General features: G+C 39.9%; 3 protein-coding genes across 3 annotated transcripts; 1 reads left to right on the top strand and 2 right to left on the bottom strand.

The window, feature by feature from the left end:
- Window positions 1-1997: 1997 nt before the first annotated feature.
- On the top strand, window positions 1998-4940 carry neurod6b (neuronal differentiation 6b). The gene is made up of 2 exons (XM_031865369.1): window positions 1998-2139; window positions 2521-4940. The coding sequence occupies exon 2, from the start codon at window positions 2526-2528 to the stop codon at window positions 3528-3530; it is 1005 nt and encodes a 334-aa protein (XP_031721229.1). The 5' UTR covers window positions 1998-2139; window positions 2521-2525; the 3' UTR covers window positions 3531-4940.
- Window positions 4941-21105: 16165 nt separating this feature from the next.
- Window positions 21106-22137, bottom strand: LOC116393019 (chemokine XC receptor 1-like). Its single transcript, XM_031864896.1, has one exon. It carries the CDS (start codon window positions 22135-22137, stop codon window positions 21106-21108), a length of 1032 nt encoding a protein of 343 aa, XP_031720756.1.
- A 473-nt stretch (window positions 22138-22610) lies between these two features.
- Window positions 22611-26059, bottom strand: LOC116393256 (chemokine XC receptor 1-like). Its single transcript, XM_031865425.1, has 2 exons — window positions 26038-26059; window positions 22611-24612 (listed from the first exon to the last, which is right to left on the bottom strand). The coding sequence occupies exon 2, from the start codon at window positions 24589-24591 to the stop codon at window positions 23536-23538; it is 1056 nt and encodes a 351-aa protein (XP_031721285.1). The 5' UTR covers window positions 24592-24612; window positions 26038-26059; the 3' UTR covers window positions 22611-23535.
- Window positions 26060-26562: the final 503 nt, after the last annotated feature.

The raw sequence follows: 26562 nt of genomic DNA, 5'->3' as shown, positions 1-26562 counted from the left end.
GTGTGTGTGTGTTTGTGTGTTACACATAACTGAGGAGTGCATATACCCATATCGAGTGCCAGCTGTGCCCCAGTGTGGATTTGGCAGCGTGCCACTGGGCCTTTTCCACGGGGTGTACTTAATGTCTACGGTCCTGAGGTACCAGCACTGTGCACGCCCCCCTGGTATCGCACCATCCTCTGCATGTGAGGAGGCTGCTGGAATTTTGATGTTGCGCTGCATTGGTTAGTCGATCAGACGATCGATTAGAAAATGAACATCAACTATTTTGATAATGATTTTGTAAAGCAAAAAATGCTAAATTCGATATGAATAATATATTGTTTGCAGCAACTCTAAAATAAGGATGCACCGATTTTCTCTCTTATAATCTGAATATTTTTAGGTTTCGTACTGTCAGTTGTTCAAAACAAATCATTTGACGATGAGGAACTGTGACTGTGGCAAGCATTTTTCATCATTTAAAAAAATTTTTTTAGACCAAACCATAAATCGAGAAAATAATCTGCAGATGACTAAATAATTAAAAATACAATTTTAACGTAACATACCACATACAGTACTACAGTACTTTTCGTCTGACCTTACACCTCAAGTCCCCCAAATAAAACAACAAAAATATGTTGTTTGTTACTGCCTCCAGAACAACACAAAGAAGTGTTTTCTGATCTGAAGCATCAGCACAACAACATCTACTGTCCGTGCCTGACAAAACGGTTACAAACTATCCCAGCTTTATTATGCGCCAAGGCTAGGTTTAAGGTTTGGTTAGGTTTAAGCAAGAAAACGACTTTATTAGGGAAGAGATCGTGGTTTGGGTTAGAATAAGTACTCAGTTAAAGTAAAAAACATTACTCAGACAGCTGCAGGGCTTTGTCATTTAAACAAATGCTGTTTATGGACATTTGCTGAAATGAGGATACTATGGTCTAATATGTATAGAAAAGCATTGAGCTGCAGACCCCTCCCTTTGCCACAAACTGGGCTGATGATGACAAAATGTGCTGTGAAAGAACGAATACATACAATCATTTTGTTTGCAAATAAAAGTCATCAGTGGACAGAGAAATGTGCAGAATGTTATCCCGAAAGTCAAAATGATATTCATTTTGACTTTACTTGTGTGGGGGTCAGTTAAACCCCAGAGAGGTCTAACTTCCTGTTTGACCTTTTATGAATAAACTGTTACAATTGTGGGATTTGGGAATAGTTAGTGCTGCATATAAAGTACGACGAGTCCATCCTTGTTTTATAGATGTGGTTGGAGACCCAACAGCAGGAACTAGTCATCAGTTCCAAATCATATGAGCAAGAGGACCCCAAACAGAACATTCAAGTTAACCGTATGTCTCTATGTAATTTTAATCTTTTTTTGACATAACGTGTCTTTTGTTTTCCTTATTTGCACCTCCTGTCTGAAATACATTCATAATTGGTTTCACTGAATGTCATTGAATTATCTTCTTTTTGGGGTTGTAGGGCAGGTCTTTATACAAGACCTTTCCAGACTGTGTACTTATGTTATACATCTTTTACATTCCTAGATTTGTTTGTGCAAATTCTTGAACAAAATAGGACCAAAATACATACAAAGTCAAAAGTGAGTCTATCTATCTATCTATCTCTATCTATCAAACCTGTTGAGGATGCCTGCAAACTCGCACATCCCTTGTCTTCTCTTTTTTCCAGACAAAAATACATTAATTCATCTTTCTTACACGAGGAGATGCAGATATTAGTTGTTATCCCTATCCAGTTTGTGTTTTTGACGGTAAACGCGGGCCTCCCGGTGCCCATTACCCGAGCTGCCAGATGATCGGTACGGAATGGAGGTCCCGTGGGACACTGAGCACGTGGTCTCGGCTGCCACAAGACGTCAGCGGCAGATGGCATGGGTACCCGCTGTTGGCATGAGTGTCATTCCTCAAAGAGAGAGGGAAGGGAAAGAGAGGGAGAGAGAGGGAGTGAGAGAGAGAGAGGAGGAGAGAAGAGGAAGAGCACAACACAGCAAGTCAGAGGAAAGGAGAGTGCGCATGGTTTCAGCTTTTTTCCTTTAATTTGTGGTTTTCCAGAAGAAGAAGCTGCATCACAGATTCAGAGGAGCTATTTGGGAACATGCAAGGTGCACGCTGACCTGAGGTTAGTAGCTTATCGGCATTATTGTTAGGCGATTTTACTTATTCATTTGTTGACTTTAAGAGTTTGTGTTTGATTGATTGAAATGTTGTTTTTGTGCAACGCTTTGGCAAAAAAAAAATACAAATAGGCTTTTATCACGTATCATCACCAAACATCATGTGATTAGGCTTAAAACAAGGTGGCTTTTTCCTACTTAAGTCCAAAGACAATGAAGTTGAGTGTCTTTGAAAAGGTAGCAAGCTATGACATTGGCCTTGCTTGCCAATTTGCCCCTCTTCCTCTTGGGAGGACCCATTCACAAGGTAATTAACTGACAACCTTCAAAAGACGTCGCCGTAGTTCCCTGTCCTCATAGTTTATGTTTTGGCTTTCATTTGACAGGAAATATGTTGACACTGCCATTCGAGGAACCTCATGTGATGTGTGAGCCGCGGTTTGGTGCCAATTATCCCCGTGAAGGCTTACCTGAGAGTCTGGAGGAGCAGCGAAAACACGACGCAGACAGCTCCAACTCAGACATGAGGGAGGCCGAGGACGACATCTCCGACAGAGAGGAGGACGAAAGGGAGGGTGACCAGGATGACAACGGGCTTCCTAAAAAGCGGGGCCCGCGAAAAAAGAGGTCCGGCAAGCCGGAGACGGACAGGTCCAAAGTACGGCGCCATGAAGCGAACTCCCGAGAGCGCAGCCGGATGCACGGCTTGAATGACGCGTTGGAGAGCCTGCGCAAAGTTGTGCCGTGCTACTCAAAAACTCAAAAACTGTCCAAGATTGAGACCCTCAGACTGGCTAAAAATTACATCTGGGCCCTGTCAGAGACTCTGAGCGCAGGGAAGAGACCAGACCTCCTCGCCTTCGTACAGACTTTGTGCAAAGGATTATCTCAGCCCACGACCAACTTGGTGGCCGGTTGTTTGCAGCTGAACGCGAGGAATTTCCTCACAGACCACAACGGGGAGGTCATGTTCTCTGGAAGATCGCCCTACGATGCCATGTACTCGTACCCCGGCTCAGACGTGAACACGCCCCCCGGCCACAGCGGGAGCACCTTGGAGAGCAGCGCCAAGCCGTTCAGACACTACAGCTACAGCGGCGCGTACGAGCCCTACTACGAGAACCCGTCCCCAGAGGGCGGGAGTCCGCATTTCGACGGCCAGTTGAGCCCCCCGATGAACTTTAACGGGATTTTCTCCCTAAAACACGAAGATCCGCCAGACTACAGCAAAGGCAGCCACTATGGCATGCGCTACTGCAGTGCGCCAGGGCGCACGGCTCTTGCGCACAACTCCATGTACCGAGTCTCCCCAGAGGGCCGTTTCCCCTACGATCTGCACGTCCGCAGCCAGTCCTTCCAAGCACAAGGGGAAGTTAATGGCTCTTTCCACAACTAATCAATCAGCTGGACAAAGTTCAAGTTGTAGAAGCGATGCAATTTCCCCCCGCAGATGTCGAGAGTGGAACGAAATGGACTCCAGACACGCTGATGCACTGCAAAGAATGCCCATTTTAACTAGTCATTTTGTGTTGAATGTTCAGTCTGGTTTTTCTTTGAAACGTGTTTAAATCTGCAAACTATATATAATGATTTCACTTGTTCTCAAATCTGTGTAAAGAAAAAAAAACACAAGAACGCCTTTGTTTTGGAAACAAATACGATGATTTCAATCTGAGTAATTTAAAGAAAACTAAGATTAAATGGCTCACTGTCACATTGGTGTTTCTAGTGGGAAACCACATATTAAGAGTAATTCGTTAAAGATGCAGGTTTTGAGCAAATTGTTTAAAGTTACAGTGTATTTTTTTGTTAATGGCTGCGCTGCAGATGTCGGTCATGACATGGGTTATTTAAAAGTGATACAGTGAATAATAAATTAGATTTTTCTGCTTATTTAATCAGGTTCACAGCAGTCAGTGAAATGATTTTCGTGGAGAAATAAAATCAGCTACCGGGGAAGAACAATCTAAAGACGTTTCGCCTCATCAGGGAAGTTTGCTGAGACATGATTGGAGTCCAGACATTCAGTCTGTTAGCAATAAAGGTCAATTGAGCTATGCAAGGCAGCCAAATGCAATCTTTGCTTATAAAAATGAAATATGTCTATTTCCACTCAAGGCATTTCTCATAATCTAATATCTAATCAAAACAATTACACAAATTAATTATTTTTAAAAAGCCAGTTTGGAGACGTGCACGTGTTCAGGAGACCTGATGATGAGGATGTCATCTGAACTGGTCCTATAAATACAGGAGGTTTTGGAGAAAAAAAAAATACTAAACGCATTTGTATGTGAAGTAAATAGTGTGGTAACGAGGTGAATGTAAATTATTGTATTTATTTCTTTAAGCTTATTTATGATAAGTCCGTCAATTTGAATGTGGATAATATATTATTAAATGATGTAAAATTCTAAAATGTTACCGTTTTATGTGAACTTCCATACATTTGAAATTGGTTTATGTTGCATTGTTGTGTATTTCACTGCAGCTAGAAGGGAAATCATTTCGTGTGAGGTGAACAAAGTGTTTCATGAATCCGAACAACATGCCTTAAAAAATAGACAATGACCATCGATATGCAACGAAATGACAGTTTTGGATAGTTTGATGTGAACTTTTTACACGTTCTTGTTCCTGCTGAAGAGCAGCTGTGATGCACTTCAAGTATTTCTGCACAATGTTGGTGACTGTACTCATAAATTCTGTTGATTTTGTAACTTTACCCGAATGATGAATGATTTTTGGATAATATTCTTTATATTTTATTTCTCTCTCTCTCTCTCTCTCTCTCTCTCTCTCTCTCTCTCTCACACACGCGCACGCACACATAACCACACACACATGCTTATACACGTCCACGCACACTCCTGAAAACTCGTTATGGATCGAAATATTCGTGAAGTAATGTGTTAATGTTTTGTGATGTGTTTGTCGCAATAAAACTAAGAGGCTGTCAGAGACTTATGTTGCAGCTTCTCGGCTCTCTGTGAAAATGATCGACAGCAGACGGCGATTAAAAAAAAAAAGTTAGATTAATGAATCAAGCCCCGGGCGTAATTTTATTTATTTATTATTATTCGTTTTATTTTTTACATGTTAATAATCTTATACAACCTATGAGTTTTGGCGGACAAATGAGGTTACGTATTTGAGGCCTTTTGTATAATAGCAACATAAGATGCGAAGACTCTTATGTATTTAGTTCAGACCGTACGAAATGTATTTTCTAAATGATTTTCTTTACTAACACAAATGTTGTAGTTTCACTTAAAGTGGGATTTTTAACCCAACAGTTAAAGTTAGATATCTGTAAAACGTTACGCAAATCTAACGCAGAGTTATTATTATTTATGTGAAAAAGGCTTGTCGATATAATTTGATTTAATTTCAGTCGATCAGATGGCTGATGTGACAAATATGCCCACGAGGTATTGGATGTCAGCCAGAGATCCCAGTCCTCCCAGTCAGGAAAGACGTGGAACTGGTATTCCCTGAAGATGCAGCGCCTTCTGTTGATGGTGGTCCCACTCTCCAAATGGACAAAAAGAAAAGTTCATTTTTTTAAATCCCGTTGACTTTGCGTTCCTGCTCTTTATCATAAAGATGTTTATGATAACATAAAGATATGATTCTAGACATGCAGAATAAAATTAATGTATACGCATCTGTCATTTTTTAGTTCACTGGCGATTTTACTAACCGTATAAAGGTAAATCCATATACCAGTGAAAGAAAGATCAAACCGATGTAAATGAAATTATGTGAAAAATGAAATTGATATGGGTTAACCGTGTTGATGATCACCGGGTGGATGGACTGGTTTATTCTTTCGTTGCTTGGATTATGTTTTTACTTTCACTTTTTAAAATATTGATTCCCCCTTCATGTATCATTTAAAACCCAGTGAAAATAGCTAAATCCATCTTTGATCCAGACTAAAAGCGTACAAAAAGAGTTAGTGCGCAACGTTCACTGCATTCACTGCATGCGGCCAAACACACACACACACACACACACACACACACACACACACACACACACAGACAGATACTGATCATTTAAACATTTTGTTATCAGGTAGCAACTTTTATCCAAGTCCAATTCAAATTCATGAATGAATTATAAATCAACACAGGAGCAAAATGATGTTCATATAAAGCAATGCTTAAAGAAAACTCAAGCTTCGGCTGTGACTTTACATGTTCTAATAGTTGATATAGTCACTTGTATACAAATGAAATTAAAGTTAACAACAAAACAAACAAAAAAACCAAAGGACATAAACAATCTTAACTTTCACCACCTGTCTAATGAAGGATGGCTGACTTTTTGAAATTTTATATAAATGTGATTTTAGGGACCAATAGTATGAGAATGATGTGATCGCATGGGGAAATCAGATAACTGAGTTTGAGAAGGCCTGTGGGTGACTTTAGAGACAGGAAGGACACAAACACATGTATGCAGTTTGACACTTTGAAAAGATAAAGAACAATATTTTCAAAGTCCTGTCAAGCCAATTAGGAAGAAACGTAAGCATGCATGAAGATAAGTTAACCTATTTCAACATGTATTCAATTACGTGGAAGTTGAATGGCAAATCATCACAAAGTCTTGTTTCTGTATAGAGAAAATAATAATTCACGGCCATCATACTGTAGGCTAATCTAACGAGAGATCTCACAGTCATATTTGTTTTTACAGATAAACATGACATTAAGATAAAATCTTTGCAAATATTTGAACAAAGTTATTTGTGGAGAGTTAAAAAAGCAACAACAAAAGCAAAATCAGGAAAAACAAAGTAAGCCTAATGAAGCTTCTCGTGGGAAGAATGAATCCGTTCTAGAGATCCCAAACCAGAATACCACGTAAACTGCATTTCTCTAAAGCATTTCAAACTGGGTTTGGACTTGATTAAGACATCCATGCTGCTCTTGGGGAACTGTTTTTCCAGCAGTCAAGATGAATCTTTGAAATCACAAATTCAACTCGCAGAAGAAAATAACAAACATTGAGTTTTATAAATTTTCTATCAAAAAAAGCTTTTTTTTCCGTCTTCATTCCCTCACTCATCCTTTTGTCCTACTGTATCATCATAAAACTGGAGGACCGGGTTACTGGAGGTCCCTTGGGGGCCCTAACAGCAACTCTTTAGCTCCCCATCCTTCATCACAGGCCTTATTTATCCCATTCACTGAAATTCTCACCATATCAGTCTGACTGCTTTTTCTAGCAGGCTATGTGTGTGTGTGTGTGTGTGTGTGTGTGTGTGTGTGTGTGTGTGTGTTTGAGAATATGAGTATGCATGTGTGTGCTTGTCAGAAGAGATTCAAATCCCTCTTGGGGACTCAGAGAGAGGCTGACGAGGGTGAGGAGGAGGAAGGGGGGGGGGGGGGGGTCACACCCACAGGAATCACGGGGTGGCGTGCAGCAGTTTAGGACGGGGTCAAACGTGTACACGTACCCTTACATTCATGCAGCTCATTAAGCTGTGTGGAGAGTGAGAGAGGGGGAGAAAGAAGTATAGGGAGAGAGAGAGAGAGAGAGAGAGAGAGAGAGAGAGAGAGAGAGAGAGCATATGGCCCGGCTCTGTGTGGGAGGTGAAGGACAGGAATGGGGGATGTATATCGTATAGAGGTGAATTTGCAATCTGAGATGTGGTATCGCAATTACTGCAAAACAAACATTGTGTTTCTATCGGAATAAGTTGCAGAAGAACAGGAATCACCTCAGAAGTTGAGAAAAGTTTCATGCATTCACCTGTAACACAAGAAAACAAACAAACACAAATGCATTTTCATATATGCATTTTATTTTGTAATATATTATGGTAATTCATTGTAATCAGGAGCGTTTTTCCTGCAATGTCTGGAAATCTGAGCACCAGTCAAGAAAAAATGAAAATAATGTTCAACCGCCACGTCGGCAAGCATCCTCAAATTTTGTGCCATTCCCCAGCCCCAGATGGTGTGGGATGGGAAACGTTCCCCCATTAAATTCCTAATAATCATTTCTCCTGCGGAATCGGGGGTGGTGGCAGTGGGGATGGAGGGGGGTCTGTGGGGTGTGGGGGGGTGCGAGTATGTGTGTGTGTGGCTGTGAAGTGAGGATTGGGTTGGTGGGTGAGGGGAGTAGAGGGATTTGGTGTTTTAATTAGACAGATTTAAGGAGCTGAACCCTCCCCGTCTCAAAGTGTGTTTGTGTGTGTGTGTGTGTGCGTGTGTGTGTGTGTGGAGAGGGACTCACTCGTATTCATTTATGCTTATATTTCTGTGCGTGTGGGTGCATGTGTGAAAGAATTACACATATGAGTAAAGACGTGTGTTTGCACGTGTGGGTTGGGTGTGTGTTGCAGGTCACGGCAGGGCTGCTGCTGCAGCAGAGGAGACCTGACACTCCAGTACTGTGGGCCAGGATCTCATTAACGTGTCAGATTGGTGGATCAGTCTCTCTGGCAGGCGGCCCGGCCTCTCACAGGAAGTACTTTCTCTCTATCTGTGAACTTGGCACTGAGAGGTTAGAGAGGGAGGGAGGGAGGAAGAAGAGGGGGAATATATTGGCCTGAAGGAGAGGGGAGAGAAAGAGGCATTAATTATTATATTTGGTCAGATTGGATAAATATTGGGTGAAGGATTGTGGTTTAAGAGCTGCTTTTATCCGTCGGGGAAATTAATGAGTTATGAATAGCAGCACCGATTTCCGTGGAGTGAGAGAGTCAGACCGGCTTCTGCGCTTGCACTATTTTGGAGGTGGAGATATGCTAAGTATGTGACAGGAGCATCTGTCACTACATCACCTTTGTGCATTGTGCTCTTTGTCTAGGGGTACTCCGACTGGGTGGGTGCATGCATGTGTGTGAGAAAGTGTGTGTGGCTACAACATGAGAGCGTATAGGGTGGGTTTTGGAGCAGGTGGGAAGCATACAGGGGTGTGATCCTCTGACACCCCAGCAACACCCTATTTCAGGGCACATTGAGAGACACACTGGTGCTACTGGGTGAAGTGGTATCGATTCCCCCGACTGTGAATATGAGCATGTGGTATGACTGCATTGTGGTGTGCGATAGATGAAAATGTAAATACTCCACAAGTTTGAAGAACATAATGAAACATGAAAACATGGCGTATGAATGAGTTAATGTAGTTATCATACACTTTCACAGTTGAGAGATCAATTAAGTGTTTTATTTCAATGATTGATTGATGATTTGACATTCCTGACTCTGGTAGATTGATAGCTAACTAGCTTGGTAGCAAGGTGGCATGGAATAATTAATGCTGGCTTCCTCTCCACAGTTGCTCCCTAGTTAGCTCGCCTGTCCACAATTTAGTGGACAATACTTACTTTAATGATAAATTGAAGTTGTATAATTCACTAATAGCCGAATACAGGCCTATTTTCCTCGGCATAAAAAAACGCCGTTAATGTGAGAGAGCAGAGATCGAGCAATTTGGAGGCGTCTCGCTAGTGCGCTTGCTCTATGAGCCTAAGCCCCCATGAAGACCACCGGGCTTTGAAGCCAATTTCAGATAGTGGCCAAATGGTGGAATAAAACTTTCTGGGTGTGTCATGTGATGCCATGAAACCCAAAAATGCTTTTTTTTCCCATAAATTGACATTGGGAAAGAGATGTCTGTAAATCAGCAGATGATATTTTTTTCATTGATTTTTTTTAGGTAAATCTTTACTTACACCATTAGGTCCTAAGAGTTGTAAAATGCTCTAATAACCGAATCCAGAGTTAATCATCTTCCTCTGTTCGCAACCCATTCTCGTCCCAACTGCAGTCACATATAGTTTTTTCAGTCTTTATACTACATCATCACTCTCCCGGAACCTTTTCTCCGAGCGTCTAATAATGACAGGAAAGTATTGAAATTGTCATAACATGAAGGCCCGGTGCTTAAAGGTGACTTGTGCCTCGGTGTCAGACACTGAGGGGCGTGACAAAGAGTCTGTATTTGGCACCCTGAAGAATGAGAACAGGCGGAAATGAAGCGGCTGGGAGGCGGAGTTGAAGGAGACGCTTGTGTGCTTGCCCTCTGGGCCCCATGGATGCAGAAGCAGTGCAGAAGAGCCAGGTAATTAAGAAACCAAACTTTTTTTGGCTTCATGTGCCACTGAGCAACATTCATAGGAATGAACAGGGCCCCACCTCCAACGCTGTATCCAGTTCTCTTTATGGGTGCAACAACTGGCTGTAAAGATGCTTTGCAGTGAGAGACAAACAAAGCAGAAGACTAAACGATTCTGGATGAGAGAATGGTTGTGGGAGATCCGTCAGGTTGTCTATTTCATTGAGATTTGTCAACATGTATGTTAGTATGATACGTTATGTTAGAATGCATACCGTTGCTTTGCGACACTGTTACAAGTTACTGGAGGTGAACAACTTGCTAAAAGAATTTGCAAACTCTCGTCGAAACTGCTGTAGATACAAAACTGAAAGACAGATAAATAGGCATACATAAGTATTTAGACATTTTTATTTAAACTGACATGTTCATGGGAGGGAAATGTTTACTTTTCCTTCTAAATACAAAACAATTCCACAAATTAAAAAAAAACATATTGAACATGAACATCTTGGATTATGTTAAACCTTAATGTTCAGCCTGGGGTTCTGAAGATGTCGTCCTCAACAGCTCAAAAAACACATAGCATTGCTTTATAACATTGATACTTCATCAGTTATACTAATATTATGAGATTTTGAAAGAGGACATGAATAAATCATGAATAAATACAGAGCTTTTTCATCAGAGTTCTAAGAAGTTGGACCTCTCTGGGGTCTAACTGAGCCCAAATATAAGTAACCTCACCCTGTCAGATAACGTACTTTTTTTGTCTGTAAATTATTTCAGTATTTTGTCAGCTCCATCAAATATGAAAGTCCAAGTTTGTGGCAAAGGATTGACCACCCCAATACTTTCATATGTATTGGGTGTTATTACACATAGCTGGACAGAGATATATCTCACGCTCCACTGACACTAATGTTCTACCACCATCACCCACATTCCCATTTGGAAATGAGAAATCACCAACATTAAACATGTAAGAACAAGTAGGAACTTTCTCGGCTCATCTAGACTAATTATATAGCGCTTTGTGAGGAGTCATTAGGTACATAATTAACTATCTATTAGTATGGAGAAAGAATCCATTCATAATATCTATACTAAAAGGACTTACTGCTCTTTCTTAACTCATAACGTATTGTTTCATAATCACTCCTCCTCATGATTAATAAGAATCTTGATCGACCATCTAATATCACTCAATTCAGATGAGGTAACCACTTCAGTGCGATACTTTCACTGCATGCAATGAATGCAAAGTTTAATAAAGAAATCTCATAATGAAGTAGTTCTCTTCTCAGAGCAGGGTTTGTTTGTAAAATAAAATTTGGTATACAAGCATCAGCTGGCAAAGAGCATCAACAAACAACAATGGGCATCCGCAAAATCCAATTAAATTTCTTTTTGTCGTAGTTTCTTTGTACAGAAGAGATTACTTCTTTGCAGTTTTACGTTGTCAGACATGCAGATTTACATTTTTGTGGAGGTTACGACCGTAACAAATGTCCCAACCTGGCAGGAGTCATCTGATCAAAGTATGATCTCTCTGCTGTAGAATATCTCTTTTTAGTATTCTAGTCCATTCTGCGCCATCACCAATCTGTCCCATACTGCCTTTCAAGCATTTCCTGTGGGACTCATGCTGTGTTCGCAAGGCCTCTGTCTCTCTCTCTTTCTCTCCCCCTCACACATATACACACACACACACACACACACACACACACACACACACAAACACACACATATTACACACCCATGCACATACTGTGGTGACTGCAGAGGAAAGTGAGCTGTCTACTGAGGGTTGGATTCTTGGTGCCGGTCCAAAAATGTGTCACTCGGGACATGCATGGCCTGCTGGAGGCAGGAATTCTGTCGCTAATGGGCCCCGCAGCCGTCGGCACCACCTGGGGATATGGGAGACGGGATGGATGGAGGGAGGGAGGGAGGGAGTGTGTGCAGCACAATGCGTTCGTAACAAACAGGAGGATGGGGGATGTGTGTGATAAAGAAATTGAGTGAGTTATCTATCTATCTATCTATCTATCTATCTATCTGTCCGTCCACCCGTCCGTCCGTCCGTCCGTCCATCCATCTATCCATCTATCCATCTATATATCTATCTATCTATCTATCTATCTAGCAATTTGCCCATGAAATGAAACACTTAAATGTTCACTAAGCTGTGAAAGCAGCTTGTATGTATTTTCTTTCCTTAAATCTGCAGCAATACAAAGAGGAGAGTCCCCATATTCTATCAGATACAAACCAAGTTGTTTGCGTTCAATATGTTCTTTGAACTTGTGGAATTAATGTATTTAGAAGGAAAAGTCAACATTTTTCCCTGCCATGAAAGACAGCTTATAAAAAATGTGAAGGCATAAACAGGCAGGGCAGGTGTTGACGATGCAAATGAAACGGATGACAGATGGTGAGCTTCGTGATTGCTCACTGTGCAGATAATGGATGGAGGTAATCAAATTCCTCTGAGGCTTTGGGACTTTCTTCAGAACTTTCTCATCAATTGCACCATCAAACAGTACCATCGTCAAAAACATCCCCCCCCCCCACCTCAAAAGAAGGGATACATACAAGATTTTATTTGTTGATAGACTTGGCCAAGTTTTGCAGCTAATGTTGAAAATACACTTTTCTGTTAATGTTTGTGGAAGTGACAGAAGATCGTGATAGTGTGGCAAATCCAGGTGTCATTTTATCATCATACATTTTTATCTCTATTACAGCGCTGTGTGTGTGTGTGTGTACGTGTGTGTTGCTTAGCAGGGGATCAGACAACACATTTTAAAATGTACTGCAGCTATTATAGAAAAGAAACAACCACACCAGCAGGCCAACAAAGCAAGTCTGCAGGGGAGAGTCTGCTGCTTCCATCCGTGCAAACCCTCCTTTCATGTTCTGTCATCGAAGCTTCCATAGATTTATTCACTCGAGCCGTGAGAGTTGTTGTTACTTCAAAAAGGAGGATCATGAAAATAAGCATCTGATGTGTGTTTTTCATATTTCGCACTGGAGGGAAACGGGCTATGGTCCCCATCAGTGTGGTGACAGCCGTTTGATTTTCATAGGCCCCAGTTTGAAGGTCAGTTTAATGGTCCATTTGTGTTTTGTAGTCGTCTTGCTTCAGTGGAAGCTTCAAAACAAAGAGGGTCAGACAACGCAATAAATGACATCTTTTTATGAGTAAAACATGTCATTAAAAATGTAATTTGTCCTCCAATAAGTGTGGAAACTATTTTATTGCACAACTTCTTCTCCAAAGAATCTGTCAAAACAGTTCTGTAGAAACTGATTCGCAAACTTGGCTTGGCTGTTATCAGTATGGAAGACCAACAATGTTGTATCAGACACGACTTGAAAATGCCAATTCTGTATCGGAAAAGCATTTTCCTGTCACAACACTCAAGAGCTGCAACAATTCTCCTTCACACTTCCAGCTATGATAACAGCTTCAAGTGTCAAACATATGTCTGCAGAAAAAAGCGTAGGAGAAAGTATCACAGAGGCAAAGGGAAGAAAGTATGCTGAATATCACAAGATTTCATGTGTCAGGTGATGCTGCTTTTTTATGCCTGTTTTTCTTCATGAATAAATGTGATAATTGCTCTCGCAAAATCTCAGGACAGCGCAGCATATTGATTATGTTAAAGGTGCAAAAGCATATGCCTTGCATTCCTTTTTATGTTGGTATGATAATACTGGTCTTCTGACAAGCTGCTATACCAGGAAGTGTCTCTTTCTAACCTTGTTCGGTGGCACCTAAATTGGATGAAAACTCCATAATGAGAATGAGAAACATATTGTGAGAGAAATATCCAGCACAAGCTTCCGTAAAATAACTTTTCCTGTTGTTCCGTGCCCAACCAGATCTAAGGGCACATACAGCCAAGTGAGTGTAATTAACTTTTTCCGAACTCATTTGGATAATCTCTCCCTCAGTTACCTTAGCTTGTGTGAAATTCCCAATTAACTATATCCCGGCAAAAAAAAACAACATTTAACGCCATGTGAAATTTCTTAATGAATTCCTTTGTCTCTGACTGGCACAGATGAGGCATGAGAAAGGCACATGTACGGCGAGCGTATTACTTAGGCGAGCCCATGTGATGGTGCCCGTTCACGGCTGACGGCGCGTTGGTATCCTCGGGCATGGCTGCCAAGCTGCCAGTCTGTGCCGTCACACCTTGCTGCCTTTAAAGATTGCCCTGCAGAGACGGGGAGGGGGTACGGAGGGCCTCACGGTTTTTTACAACGCACAGTCTGGCAACCCAGGAGGGTTTACGACTCAGGATCGGTGCCAAGAACTGCCCACCAGAGAGAAGGGGGTGAGGGGAGAGGGGGTGGGAGGATGCAAGGAGATATGGGTGTAGAGCACACACACGGTCACATTAACGCAAGGTATGTGTGCATGAATATGTGCATATGAATGCTTCCACTATATTGGTGTGTGTGTGTGGGTGTGTGAGTGTGTGTGAGGAGAGGCAGCTGGGTCCAATAGTGGAGTGTATATCCAACAAAACAGTATCGCAAATCAATTCATCAAGCTTTCCCTGTGACATGTTAAGGGAAAGTGAAAAGTGTCTGCACATGCAATGTACCCTTAGCTTCGTGCACACACACACACACACACACACACTGCCTTTTCCCAGTAATCCACACAAATGGCAGTGGATGGCAGAATGTAAATGAGCTGGTTATTACACAGCAACGTTCATCAAGCTGAGCTGGAAAGACTTCAATGGCCCTGATGAATATGCATGCAAATTTGTTAATTAAGTTAATTATTCTGCTGAAAATTCATTTGTCTTCCCAAGGACATTTCTGCGATGATTTTAACATGTTTCCACCATTAGTCATGCACGGTGCTATTGAAAATCACTTCTGATCACCTTTTGGAAAGTTGCGGCCAAAAAAGGGGGGAACAGAACACCTACAGATGAAGAGGAGGAGGGACGAAGCAGGTATAGAGGACAACATATCAGGGGCGTGGAGTGTGGTCGGAGGTAGACGGCAGCTGGTGCAGCCTGAGGATAAGGAAGGGTAAGCCAAAAAGCATGGTCTGTTGGATATTAGCTCAGTGGGTAGAGCACTGAAGAGCCAGTGCCACGTCTGGAGGTCCACTTTTCATCGGGACCATCCAAGCTAAAAATGTTTTCATTCATCGCACTGCAAAGCACTTTGGACTGAAACGTTTGTGCTCTGTTTTGTGACGTTTCATGATGTGAGGTTATGTTAGGTTGTGGACAGAAATGTAAATGAGGTTATACTCTTTGACATGCAGTTTGAAAGCTACAGGAATAAATAAATAAATGTCCTGGGAATACTGCTGTTTTATAATGTTAATGGCCCAATCTGTTACACTTTAATCTAAAATATATTCCCTTACATAATGTCATTTTATGTTATATTGTGTTTGGAGGATTTAGAGGATTGATTTGTTAATCTCAATCTCAATCCCAATATGTAATAAAGGCATTAGGAGTTTAGACAGTGGTGATCGTATATGATATCAGTTACATGAGGAGGGCATGAGGCTAAGACTGCACGTAGAGTTTCAGGATTCTACTGGTGGTATTGTGTTTAATGTTTCACAATATCTACACAATTGCTGTCAAAGTTCTTACAAGTGAATATGGTTTAACCATGAGTCATTTTGTGTTGTGCTATCAAACTGAATTATATTGCTTACCAACTGTTTTTTTCTTTTATTCATTTGTCTTTTACTTTCACAGTCAAAAAGTTTATGTTGATTTTTTATTATCTTTCTTTGCTCAATTTATCCCAAACTAAATCAGGGTTGTCTTTTTAAAACTACAGCTATTTTATTTTGTTGTGTATTTTATTATATACAGGTTGGTACATTTTTATTGTGAAAATGTAAATTGTCATAATTAAGCGATTTCAGCAATTTGACCCTGCATAATGGTTTCTCATAAACCTTCACCAACGTCTAACTGTTAGTAATTCCTTGACCAATGTGGAAACATAACATCTGATGTGACAGTAAAACATAATAAAATGAAATAAAATACCAAGGGAACACAGCTATTCCCTCTTATTTGAGGCCCTATGTATAATTGTTTGCAACATACATTTTAGGTTTATTCCCATGTCATGTTTCCAGTGTAATGTCATGTTGTCTCAAGGGCCCTGTCCTTCTCCAGTCATTGTCCACAATGCCACAAAGTAGCAAAAAAAGATACATACCCGTAAACGGGAAAAAGTAAAAATGAAAGTTTTAAAGCGAGAAAAGAAAAAACAAGGTAAGATACGAAAACAGCCAGATGGGAAAAATTTAGCAAGAAACATCAGGACGCATTGTTTGATACATCAAATGGCCAGTCGTACAAGAGGCAGCTAAGCCTTTGCAGTAGGTTTAGTCTGAATATCCAGATGTTTGATTTGTTAATTAAGTCTCCTTCATAGTTAATCACTGTGTTTTTTCTATCTGACAACAGCAGGTAAGTCGAGGAGAGCGACCCTAAAATATAGAGGTATGATGGTGTCGGAAATGCAGAGACAGACTGCATTTGTTCTTTGTGGATAACGTTTGTGTTTGAAAACTCATGCAGCCAAAAAAGTTGATGACTCAAAAAATAAATAATAATAATAATGAAAATGTATTCAATGCAGTGCAGCTGTTTAGGGACCACTGGTGATGATTTTTGTTGTCAGGCTGTAAGAGAGTACATCTCTGTCTTAATTCTTTGAGGCTTCAGCTTGTTATCAAATACGTGGTCCAGTAATAATGAAACAAACAGCATTATGACAATGCCCTTGTCCCCTCTAGTGGAGATATGTAGCACTGCATTGGCAAAATAAGGCCAAGACGCAGCATGAGAGGTATAGGGTATTTCTTTTTTTAAATCTTTTAAGAATGTACTGCAAAACATGTCACCCTGCTGAATTTATAACTGTTCAAAGTAAAGACGTGTTTGTTCGGTGTGAGTTAAACAGTAAATCTAATCCTTTTTTCAAACATTTTATTCCCATGACAAATTCAATCAGGATGAGGTGCATTAGCGAAATGTCATACATCCCAGTGTATGTCGTACGAGGATTAAGTCATCCATATTTGTTCACGAAAACAGTTGTTTGTAACGATAAGGCTGACACACTTAATCGATTTGCACGTATTTTCCTGACAGTCCAGATTAACGGGCAATAAGACTTTATTAGCAATATGTACAAAATACACGTACACATTTTCACAATTTCAAGGCATCAATTAAATTCACATATGGTTGGAGTAATTATCGTTATAGATAACTGGAATTAAAGGGGAGATATCGATGTGAAAGAAGGAGGGTGAGGTGCCCTGGAGAAATGAAGAGCAGGGGAGTGAACGTCAGGGCCAGGGAGAGCTAGTAGCAGAGACTACATAAGAAAACAACAACAGCTGTTTAGCTTGTGGCTAAAAACAGGATGGAACAACAACATCATTTGCGAAGAAAATGATCCGGGAAAAGAGATTGTACTGACTCGAAGATATGAAGTAGGATGCCTTAGATTGCCTTTTCTATTTTATCTCCATCTGGTGGGTTTTTTTCTGTGTTGCTCTAGTTTTTTTTTTTCCTCTATGGTTTTTGATGTTATTAATTCTTATAATAAACTTTGCATATTAAAAAACACAAATCCCCCAAAAAACACATTTTGAGTCCTTTTCCCTCCAGCTGACGCTCCACAGCAAGGTAAGATGGGATCTATCGGAGGTTTGATCACTTCTCAGAAATGCTTTGAAGTCCAAAAAGCAAACTCTCAAATTCAAATTGTTGTAACATGAGGAACTGATGCAAGATTGCAAGAAGGCTGTTCCCCAAACTGCATCGTGCAATGCAGGTTTGAATCGTCTCTATTCAGACGTCACTGTATTTTGACTGCATAGAGACTTAATACAGGGTATTATTAGTGACTTGTACACACAGCTTTATTACAGTATCCAATTTCTTTCTTTTATTGCACACACTTCCATATAATATGATAATATTTGGTACAAAATCCTCTCCCGATGCCTGCCAGAGAATGTGTGAGCACACCAGTGACTGCTCTGCCCTTGACTTGTATCCATTCATCCAAGCGTGCTGGATGGTTTAGTTAATTAAGCTTAATCTACCCCTGGAGACAGATACGAGTGCTGTTACAGTGGCCCACTGAGCTGTCCCTATACACTCTTTTGCGGACCCCCCGTGGAGCCATCAGGCCTGTGCTACTCAACCATGTTCAAGTATACTGACAGGGCTCTGGAGAAACACATTACATATAACAGAGTTTTAAAAAAAATTGGACCACAGAAGAGGAACAAAAAAATGCTTGTGAAATAATAGAGTTAAATTACTTAAACCATTGGAATTTATGGCACACATCATTTAAAAGAAACGCAACCAAAAGCACATGGACTGTTGAGTTAGACATACTTGACTGGCTATGATTTTAATCACAAATATGCAGTCTGTTATATTTTATTGACCCTGCTGCTGAGAGCTAATTTGTTTATTCTGTGTCACATAGACAAGGTCACTCCAGAGGGAAACATTTCCGTAACATATTGGCAGGGCCGAAGTGTAAAAAAAGAGAAGAAGAGGGAATAAACTGCAGGTATAGAAATGCTTTATTTGCTGTTAAAGTGGGCGCACAAGGAACATTGCCTGGTTAATTGGTGCTTGCACATAATGAAGACAGAGACGAAACAGGTGTGGACAGAAACACAACATCTGATATGCAGGTAATACTGTGTGACATACACTTTGTAAGCAAGAACATACACTTTGCAAACAAAAAGCAATGTCCTGGGAATCAATTTATTTCACTTTTTAAGATCTAATCTTTTCTTTTTAGTCACAAAAACACAGATATTAACATAAATGAATGAGGAATAATAAGCAACTTGTGTGTAATAGATCAATATTCAAACCGCTTCCTCTTTCTTGCAAGCCAATATTGCAATAACCACAACATATCTCTGTGACTTCTTTCTGTGTTGTCTTTCACTATGTGCCAGTTTGTTTACCTATAATGCAACCTACAACAGGAATTCACCCAATTCATCGGTATTTTCATTTCTGCCTGCTCTCTGTAACTGTTATTCTAAGTGACTGTTTGCTAAATTCCTTTTTTTTTTGGCTGCAATCATTAGCTTGTCCTGCTAAAAAGCTTAATCGGCTACTTACAGTGGGAACCTACCCTGAGTTATTTCCAAAACCATGCAATAGCACATGACTAGCTAACTACATTTGTTTGTGGGTTTACATATAGGCCTATATGAATGTCGGTTACATTGAAGCCCTTGTCAAACAAGTCCACATAATGCTGGTTAAGTCTATCGCTGGCAGAGAAAGCTCTCCGTATGTCGCAACATACCAGAGTTGTGGTGTCTGGTGTCTGTGGGGCCTTCAAAGGCCAGTAAGGGGAAGAGTCCATAGCAATGGAGCCGCGGCTGGGAGTATGGTGGAATTAAACAGAAACTCAGCGTTCATTGGAAGAATCGATGGCGAGGACGAACACAAATGCACATTGGTGTAGCTTTTCCTTGTTGGAGATCGCTGACAGAAGAGAAGGGATGAGGGCAGACATTGATGCAGCGTCACTGCACCTGGACTATAGAGTCACAGGTCAGTCAATTAGATTCTATTGGTTTTGACATGGTATTGTTGCTAAAACTAGGTTTAGAGTAAAAAAAAAAAAAACTGTAGCAGAGCCAATTCAAGTCTTTAGGGCAGTCCTTCATAAAGTGCTGCAGAAGTAAGTCCTAAACCAGGAGATGAGTTAGCATGTTAGCACTTCCTGTTCCCCTGTCTCAAAGTCGATGGGTTTTTGAAGGGGTTTCGTTTTTAGATGCCTGAGATAAGATCTGTAAAATGATTCTAACGTTTCATTAAGCTAAACTAGGTTTATTTTCAAACGTTGTATCTTCAACTTAGTTCATACTTAAAATACAGTATTTAACAGTTGTGCACATTTCTCTATGAAGTAATGCATTAATGAACACATATCCTGTATGTAATGCAGTCTAAAACATTTTTTATGGAAAATGTAGTGGGAAACCGAGGATATGTTATAAAGGTCAAAAGATATGGACTAGCTGTTACATAACAATATAATAAACAGTATTTTAAATGTAAAAAAACAGGGCCGAGCTGAAATGGAAAAACAAAACATTTCTCCAACCCACAGCGTGCTTGAGGAAGAGGAGGATTATTTTTAATTGTTTTCAGCAAATAAAATACATGACGACATATTCATTGTCAATTTAGATAACAGCAGACACCTCAATGCTCACTGTTCTTCTCAGTAATTGTAATATTTGCATCATATATAGTTGATATGATACTGCCAGAGTGAAGTACTTGCATGACACGTCACTGCAATAGGTGGAAAGCAAAAGTGAAAACAGACCAATAGATTACAACTTAAATTTATTCAAACATATTCCAGTGAAAGCATTTTTTTTATTTTATTTTTTACAAATATCATAATTTTCTTGGCACATTTATGAAATATTTACATATACCATATCACTCACCCCAGGAAATACACGACACCTTAGTTCGACATACAAAATAATCTGGCGTTAACATTACACAAAAACAGTTTGCACACAAATATGCACGATGACAAATGTACATGAACAACGTACCTCGCAACCGAGAGGGAAATGAGTCCACTTGAAAACACATGAATCTTCAAAGATGATCACTTTAACATTAACTTTAACACTTTGCGCGGAGTATATCGACTTCAAACAATAGTTCCTATCACATATAAAACAAACAAAAATCCATATTCATAAAAACAAGCTGTACAAATAATAATATATACACAAGCATATTAAATAATGACATAAATAATATTTATGGCAGTTAAAAAGTCTATTCGGAGTGTAGTTCAAACGTTACAGCAGAGTTTTGTGCTACAAAATGTACATTCTGATAAACAGAAGCGCTCTGGCCAATGTCTATTTCCCTGTTCTTCTTCTTGGCCTTCTTACAGCATAAAAGATCCAAAAGATGTCTTCGCAACTCTTGTGAGTGCATAAGCAGCAGAGGGTTCATACAGCAGTGAGAATAGGCAAGTATACGGCAAATAGAATAGGCAATCTCCAAGCGTTCCCTTGTATCGCAGTCTTTGGGTTCATAAAAAGACATGATGAAAAGCAAAATATTGAAAGGTCCCCAGCAGATGAAGAACGCTGCAACAATGCATAACACCACCACTACAGTCCTGTACCTTTTTCTGTTTGAAGCCTGCAAAACTGTCTTGAGGATGGCAGAATAGCAGAAAACAATGATGGCCAATGGGAGGAAGAAGAGCAGTGACACCTGGAGATAATAGCCCAGGTTGATATCATGGTCATCGGAGGGATCCTCACAACTGGAAATACCGTCAGAGTATTCCACCTTCACTTTGAAAGCATCTCTCAAGGATGCAGCAGTGCCGATGACCCAGGAAGCTACACAGGCTACCATTGCAAACCTCTGCCTCTTTACAGAGTTGCTTGGCCAGTTGTGCAGCACCAATATTATGAAACGATCCACAGTCATGGCAGTCAGTAGAATGGTGCTACTGTAGAAACCAACAATGTATACCGCAGTAATCAGTTTGCAGGTAAACTCACCAAAGACCCAGTGGTGCAGGTAATAGACGGCCCAGAATGGGAGCGTAAAACTAAAGATTAAATCAGAGCCGGCCAGGTTCAGGATGAAAAGATTTGTGACATCTTTCAGGTTCTCGTGGGTGGCGAGAACAAGTAGGAGAAGACAGTTGCCTGCGATACTGAAGATGAAGATCAAAATGAAGAAGGCACCACTGAAAGTGTTGAAGTCAAACGTCTCATCACAAAGATACACCACATCACTGCTGTCGTCCACATGTCCGCCGCTCACTGTGGAGTTGGACTCCATTGTAGGTTTTCTGAGAAACATGGCACAAAACTAAAATTGGCAACATGTAATGAAGACAAAGCAAATGTCTACAACCCTTCAGAATTTTGGATTTTAAAAAGCAATTTTGTGTATTAATAAATAAACATTTCAATATGGAGAACAATTAAGTGGGTCACCCCAAAATATGGCGAGCAATTACACTAAATTTTAGGCAACTTACCCTGAACAATGGTGGTTACGTCTTGTGCTGAAGTGTGCTGTGGAGGAAAAGTTGTCATATATGACAATAAACTCCATGTTCCTCTTTTTGGTTCACATTCAGTCAGTGATTGTGCAATTCAAGAGCAAGAATACACTTTCAATTCAAAAGTGGTGACATAGGTGCTGCTTTTACAACATTACCTAGAAACAGCAATGAGGGTTACTCGAAACAGAGACACTTCAGAACTTAATTTTTGAAATTCATTTTATTGTAAAGTATAGATGTCGATGTAAATATGTAGATGTACAGCAAAAAATAATGATGATGACATCATCATAATGTGAAAATAAACACTTTCACTTGCATGACTCCTACAAGTGTTGAACGGGAAAATATGGAAGAATTGATTTAAATGATTGATGTGAAAACATAAAAGTAAAATGCAGTTAATCAAAGTGAATCACATAGTTATATTTTCTCTAATGCAATGTATTATCAATTTATCAGCTTGCATTCACATACAGTACGTATAATATAGGGCAAGGATAGAAACATATAACAGCACAGTTTGATTGGAAACTATGAGGGGAATATCGGATACAATTGTGCATGAAATATTGTACAGTACATATCACTTTATCACAGAAAGTCACATAGATCACGTTTGTTCCTCATTCTGACGTCTGAACAACTGAACCTCTTGACCATGTCGGCATGCTTTTATGCCTGCATCATCGACTGATTTCATATTTACTTTGATTAACGAGCAGGTGTACAGCTGTACCTAATAAAGAGGCTGCAGCGTTTATGTCAGCTATTAAGGAACTTATTGTAGTTTGACCACTATGCAGGGTAGGCCTACTGAGTGAATAATATAATCAGCCATGCTAGTGGCTCTGTTAGACTTTGAGGTAAATGCTAACGTCATGCTCACTATGACCATGCTAACATGCTGATGTTTAGCAGGTATGATGCTTATTATGTTCACTGTCTTAGATTAGCCTTTTCAGCTGTGTTTAGTACCAATTAGTAAATGTTAGCATGCAAAGAAACATCTCCAGGCTAGCGTCTGTTCAAAGTCAATGCAATGTCTCATTCGGCATTTTTTTCATCCAACTTATTTTGTGTTTACTTTTCGTGGTTTGACAGAATTTGCGTGACACTTCTTTCTTAGAACCCGGTATTTCTGGTTTCATTTCAGCTCTCTGTATCAACTACATCGAAAACTCTTCACCACTTGTTAGCGATGTGATAGTGAGTCGGCTTTGCCTGTTGCGGATGCCGCTGTTCCTGTGACCCCAGCCTTTCAGCATTTTCTTCAAGTGGTTTTTGAATTTAACCCCCACAAACACATAAAACACAGGGTTGAGGCAGCAGTGTGAAAAGGCAAGAAGTCGGCTGATGTAAAAGGCGTAATCCAGTGGTTTTGATGCTTCACACATTTCAGCCAAAGTCTTTGAGTCGACGGTTGTTTGGCGCCCGAAAGACAACGACTTTAGAAATATCACTATATTGTAAGGCGCCCAGCCCACAAAGAAAACAACCGTGAGTGTAAAAATGAGTTTTAAAGTTTTGTTCTTTCTTCTTTGTGCGGTAGGACGCAGCAACCTGCACATGATCTGTGAATAGCAAAAAATGAACACCACTGAACTCAATATGAAGAGAACATTTTGCTGATAGATTCCCCATAACTTCCAGTAAGAATCTGCATGTCCACAATGTTTCTGGTTCACTCCGGTGGAAATGAAGGCTGGACTGGCAACCAATGTACTCACAGCCCAAATGATCACACATGTTATGACGCTGTAGGTGCCTGTGGTGGACACAATGTCAGACAGAGGATTCATGACAGCTACATAACGGTGGGCAGTCATCAGTATGAGGAGGATACCACTGCTATAGAAACCAACGTAGAAGACAAAGATGACCATTTTGCATGTATGTTCCCCTAAAGTCCATCCATACATATGATCGTAGACCCAGAAGGGCAGACCTGCGGTGAAGAAGAGATCCGATACAGCCAGGTTCAGGATGAAAGTGTTGGTGAGGGATTTGACATTCTCATACTTGGCCAGAATCACAATGACCAAGATGTTGCCAAACAGACTGAGGATGACCACGATGGAGAAGAGCACTGTAGTGAAGATCGCTCCAAACTGTATGACGCTTGTTTTGTTGCACATTTCATCTCCATCCTCATCGTACTCATCGTAGTCATAGTTGAAATAATTGTCTGTGTTTGCGTCGAAGGTTGAGTCAGTTGTTGCCATATTTCCACAAGAAGAGAAAGTCTAAATTGAAAAAGGCTTTGTTAGAGCGGTAAATCCAATTCAACAGATTAAATGATACAGAAGTGAATGTGATGATTACATTGGAAACATGTTCTTCAGAGAATTATGTCACCACTTCATCAATAACATGTTAATAACTTGTTGTATCATTCTCTTGATACATGACGTACTTTTGTCTGGAACATGTGGTCATTATATCTCAGAGGGTCAATTTACCCAAATTACAAAAAAATCTAATTTTCTTACTTGTGTTTGGTGTTATTCAGCCATGTAGGTAGCTTTGGTTTTATTTGCTGAGACTCTAAGATATTCATCCAAAGTTTCTTGCCCCAACACTTTTTTTTGTGGTGCTTACAACTTTGAAAATATATATATATATTTACAGGCACTGGAAACTTGTCTTCAAAATCCTGCATACCATTTAATTTTCATGACTGAATAAACACCACTCAAAGTTACAGTTTAGAGAGAAAAAAACATTTCATTATGATATTAGCACATAGTTCTTAATTAAGATTGGTGCGTGAAACCTCTGTCACTGTTGGCAACACAGTCCCACAACTGTTCTCACATTTTAAGTCTAATATTGTTTGTTCAGCAGAAATACATGACAACACCTTCATCCAGCTGACCCATGCCCACTTCAAATCAGCAGGATATGTATTTCGAGTAGTATTTTGATTTCCTTGCGGTTGTCTTTGTGCTGTTATGAGGCTGCGATGATAACTGATTGTACTGATTTTCAGCTTGATGTGACCAATAGTCACTGACCTTGTGTAACAAAGGAAAATACAAATCAACAAAGACTTCAAACCATATTGTACCATTGATAAATTCAGTGTTCTAATGCGTGCACTATTTATTTCAACATAAAGTCTTATTTGTATTGTTGTTATCATTGCCTCCTGGGGGCCCAGTTTTTGTGGCACCAATTGTTCCAACTTTGGCAGAACATTATATTTTCATTTTGGATGCCAAAACATAAACAGCTGATTGAGATAATGTGTTTTCAGGACAATTGACCAGCAACAGTCTCTTTCCATCAACAGTGTTATTAATAATCTGGACTATCCACAGACTTTAGTACAGTTAAGGAACTGTTTCTTTGGCAGTAACGTTGCTGCTAAAATAATTGGCAAGTGCCTCTAACGCGAGCAAAATAAATCCATAACTATCCGCATGGCTACTACAAGAGGTAAGGGAGAAGTTAATTATTTTTTCAAAGATTTCTTCAAAGCTACATTCTTGAAATAAGGAGATAAAGCATTCCTACTTTAATGTCTATCTTTCGTATTACACTGACAGTTATTTTTTTTAATTTCAGTAAAAATTTCTTTTTTACAAAATACAAAACATTCTAAACTTGAATTCAGTATCATGACAGATCCTCACTACAACAAATAAATGAGAAATGTGGAAACTTACAGGCTATCTGCACACACCAGAGTCCTTCATGCAAGTGTCATGTGTCATTGGAACTGGGAATTGTTCCTTAAGTATAGACCACAAAGGTGAACAGAAATTCAACTTCATTTTCAAATCACCTACACAAGTGACGTTTGTGAAAAGACTTGTTCCCTTTAATTTGAATCGTGAATACTTGTTGTTAGCGGCCATTACTCTTCGATATTGAATACTCTCCGAATTGAACAAAAAACAAACATATTCCATTTTGCATGATGTTACATTAACTGTTACACTTCAGTAAAGCACTTTCTCAGTTTCTTACAACTTTGACCCAGGATTACAAACAAGAATGGAGGAGGCATTGAGATTATTTTGAGAGTCTCATATATATTGTCACAAAAAGGTGAAAAATGCCAAGGATGAAATTCTCGTTTTTTTGTTTTTTTTATCTAACAGTCCTCTGATTTCGGCCTCCTGGAGAATCTTTTTTTTGTTTCTATTTTAATTTTGTTTTTATTGTTGTTTTTTTGTATTCAATATTAT

The sequence above is a fragment of the Anarrhichthys ocellatus genome, unplaced genomic scaffold, assembly GCF_004355925.1.
Source record: "Anarrhichthys ocellatus isolate YVR2014 unplaced genomic scaffold, GSC_Weel_1.0 scaffold32, whole genome shotgun sequence".
Lineage (NCBI taxonomy): Eukaryota > Metazoa > Chordata > Actinopteri > Perciformes > Anarhichadidae > Anarrhichthys > Anarrhichthys ocellatus.
This window is presented reverse-complemented; position numbering and strand designations above follow the sequence as displayed.

Excerpts from the sequence above, each read along its gene's own strand:
- LOC116393256 (XM_031865425.1), bottom strand. The coding sequence starts at position 24,591 with ATGGCAACAACTGACTCAACCTTCGACGCAAACACAGACAATTATTTC.
- LOC116393019 (XM_031864896.1), bottom strand. The coding sequence starts at position 22,137 with ATGGAGTCCAACTCCACAGTGAGCGGCGGACATGTGGACGACAGCAGT.
- neurod6b (XM_031865369.1), top strand. The coding sequence starts at position 2,526 with ATGTTGACACTGCCATTCGAGGAACCTCATGTGATGTGTGAGCCGCGG.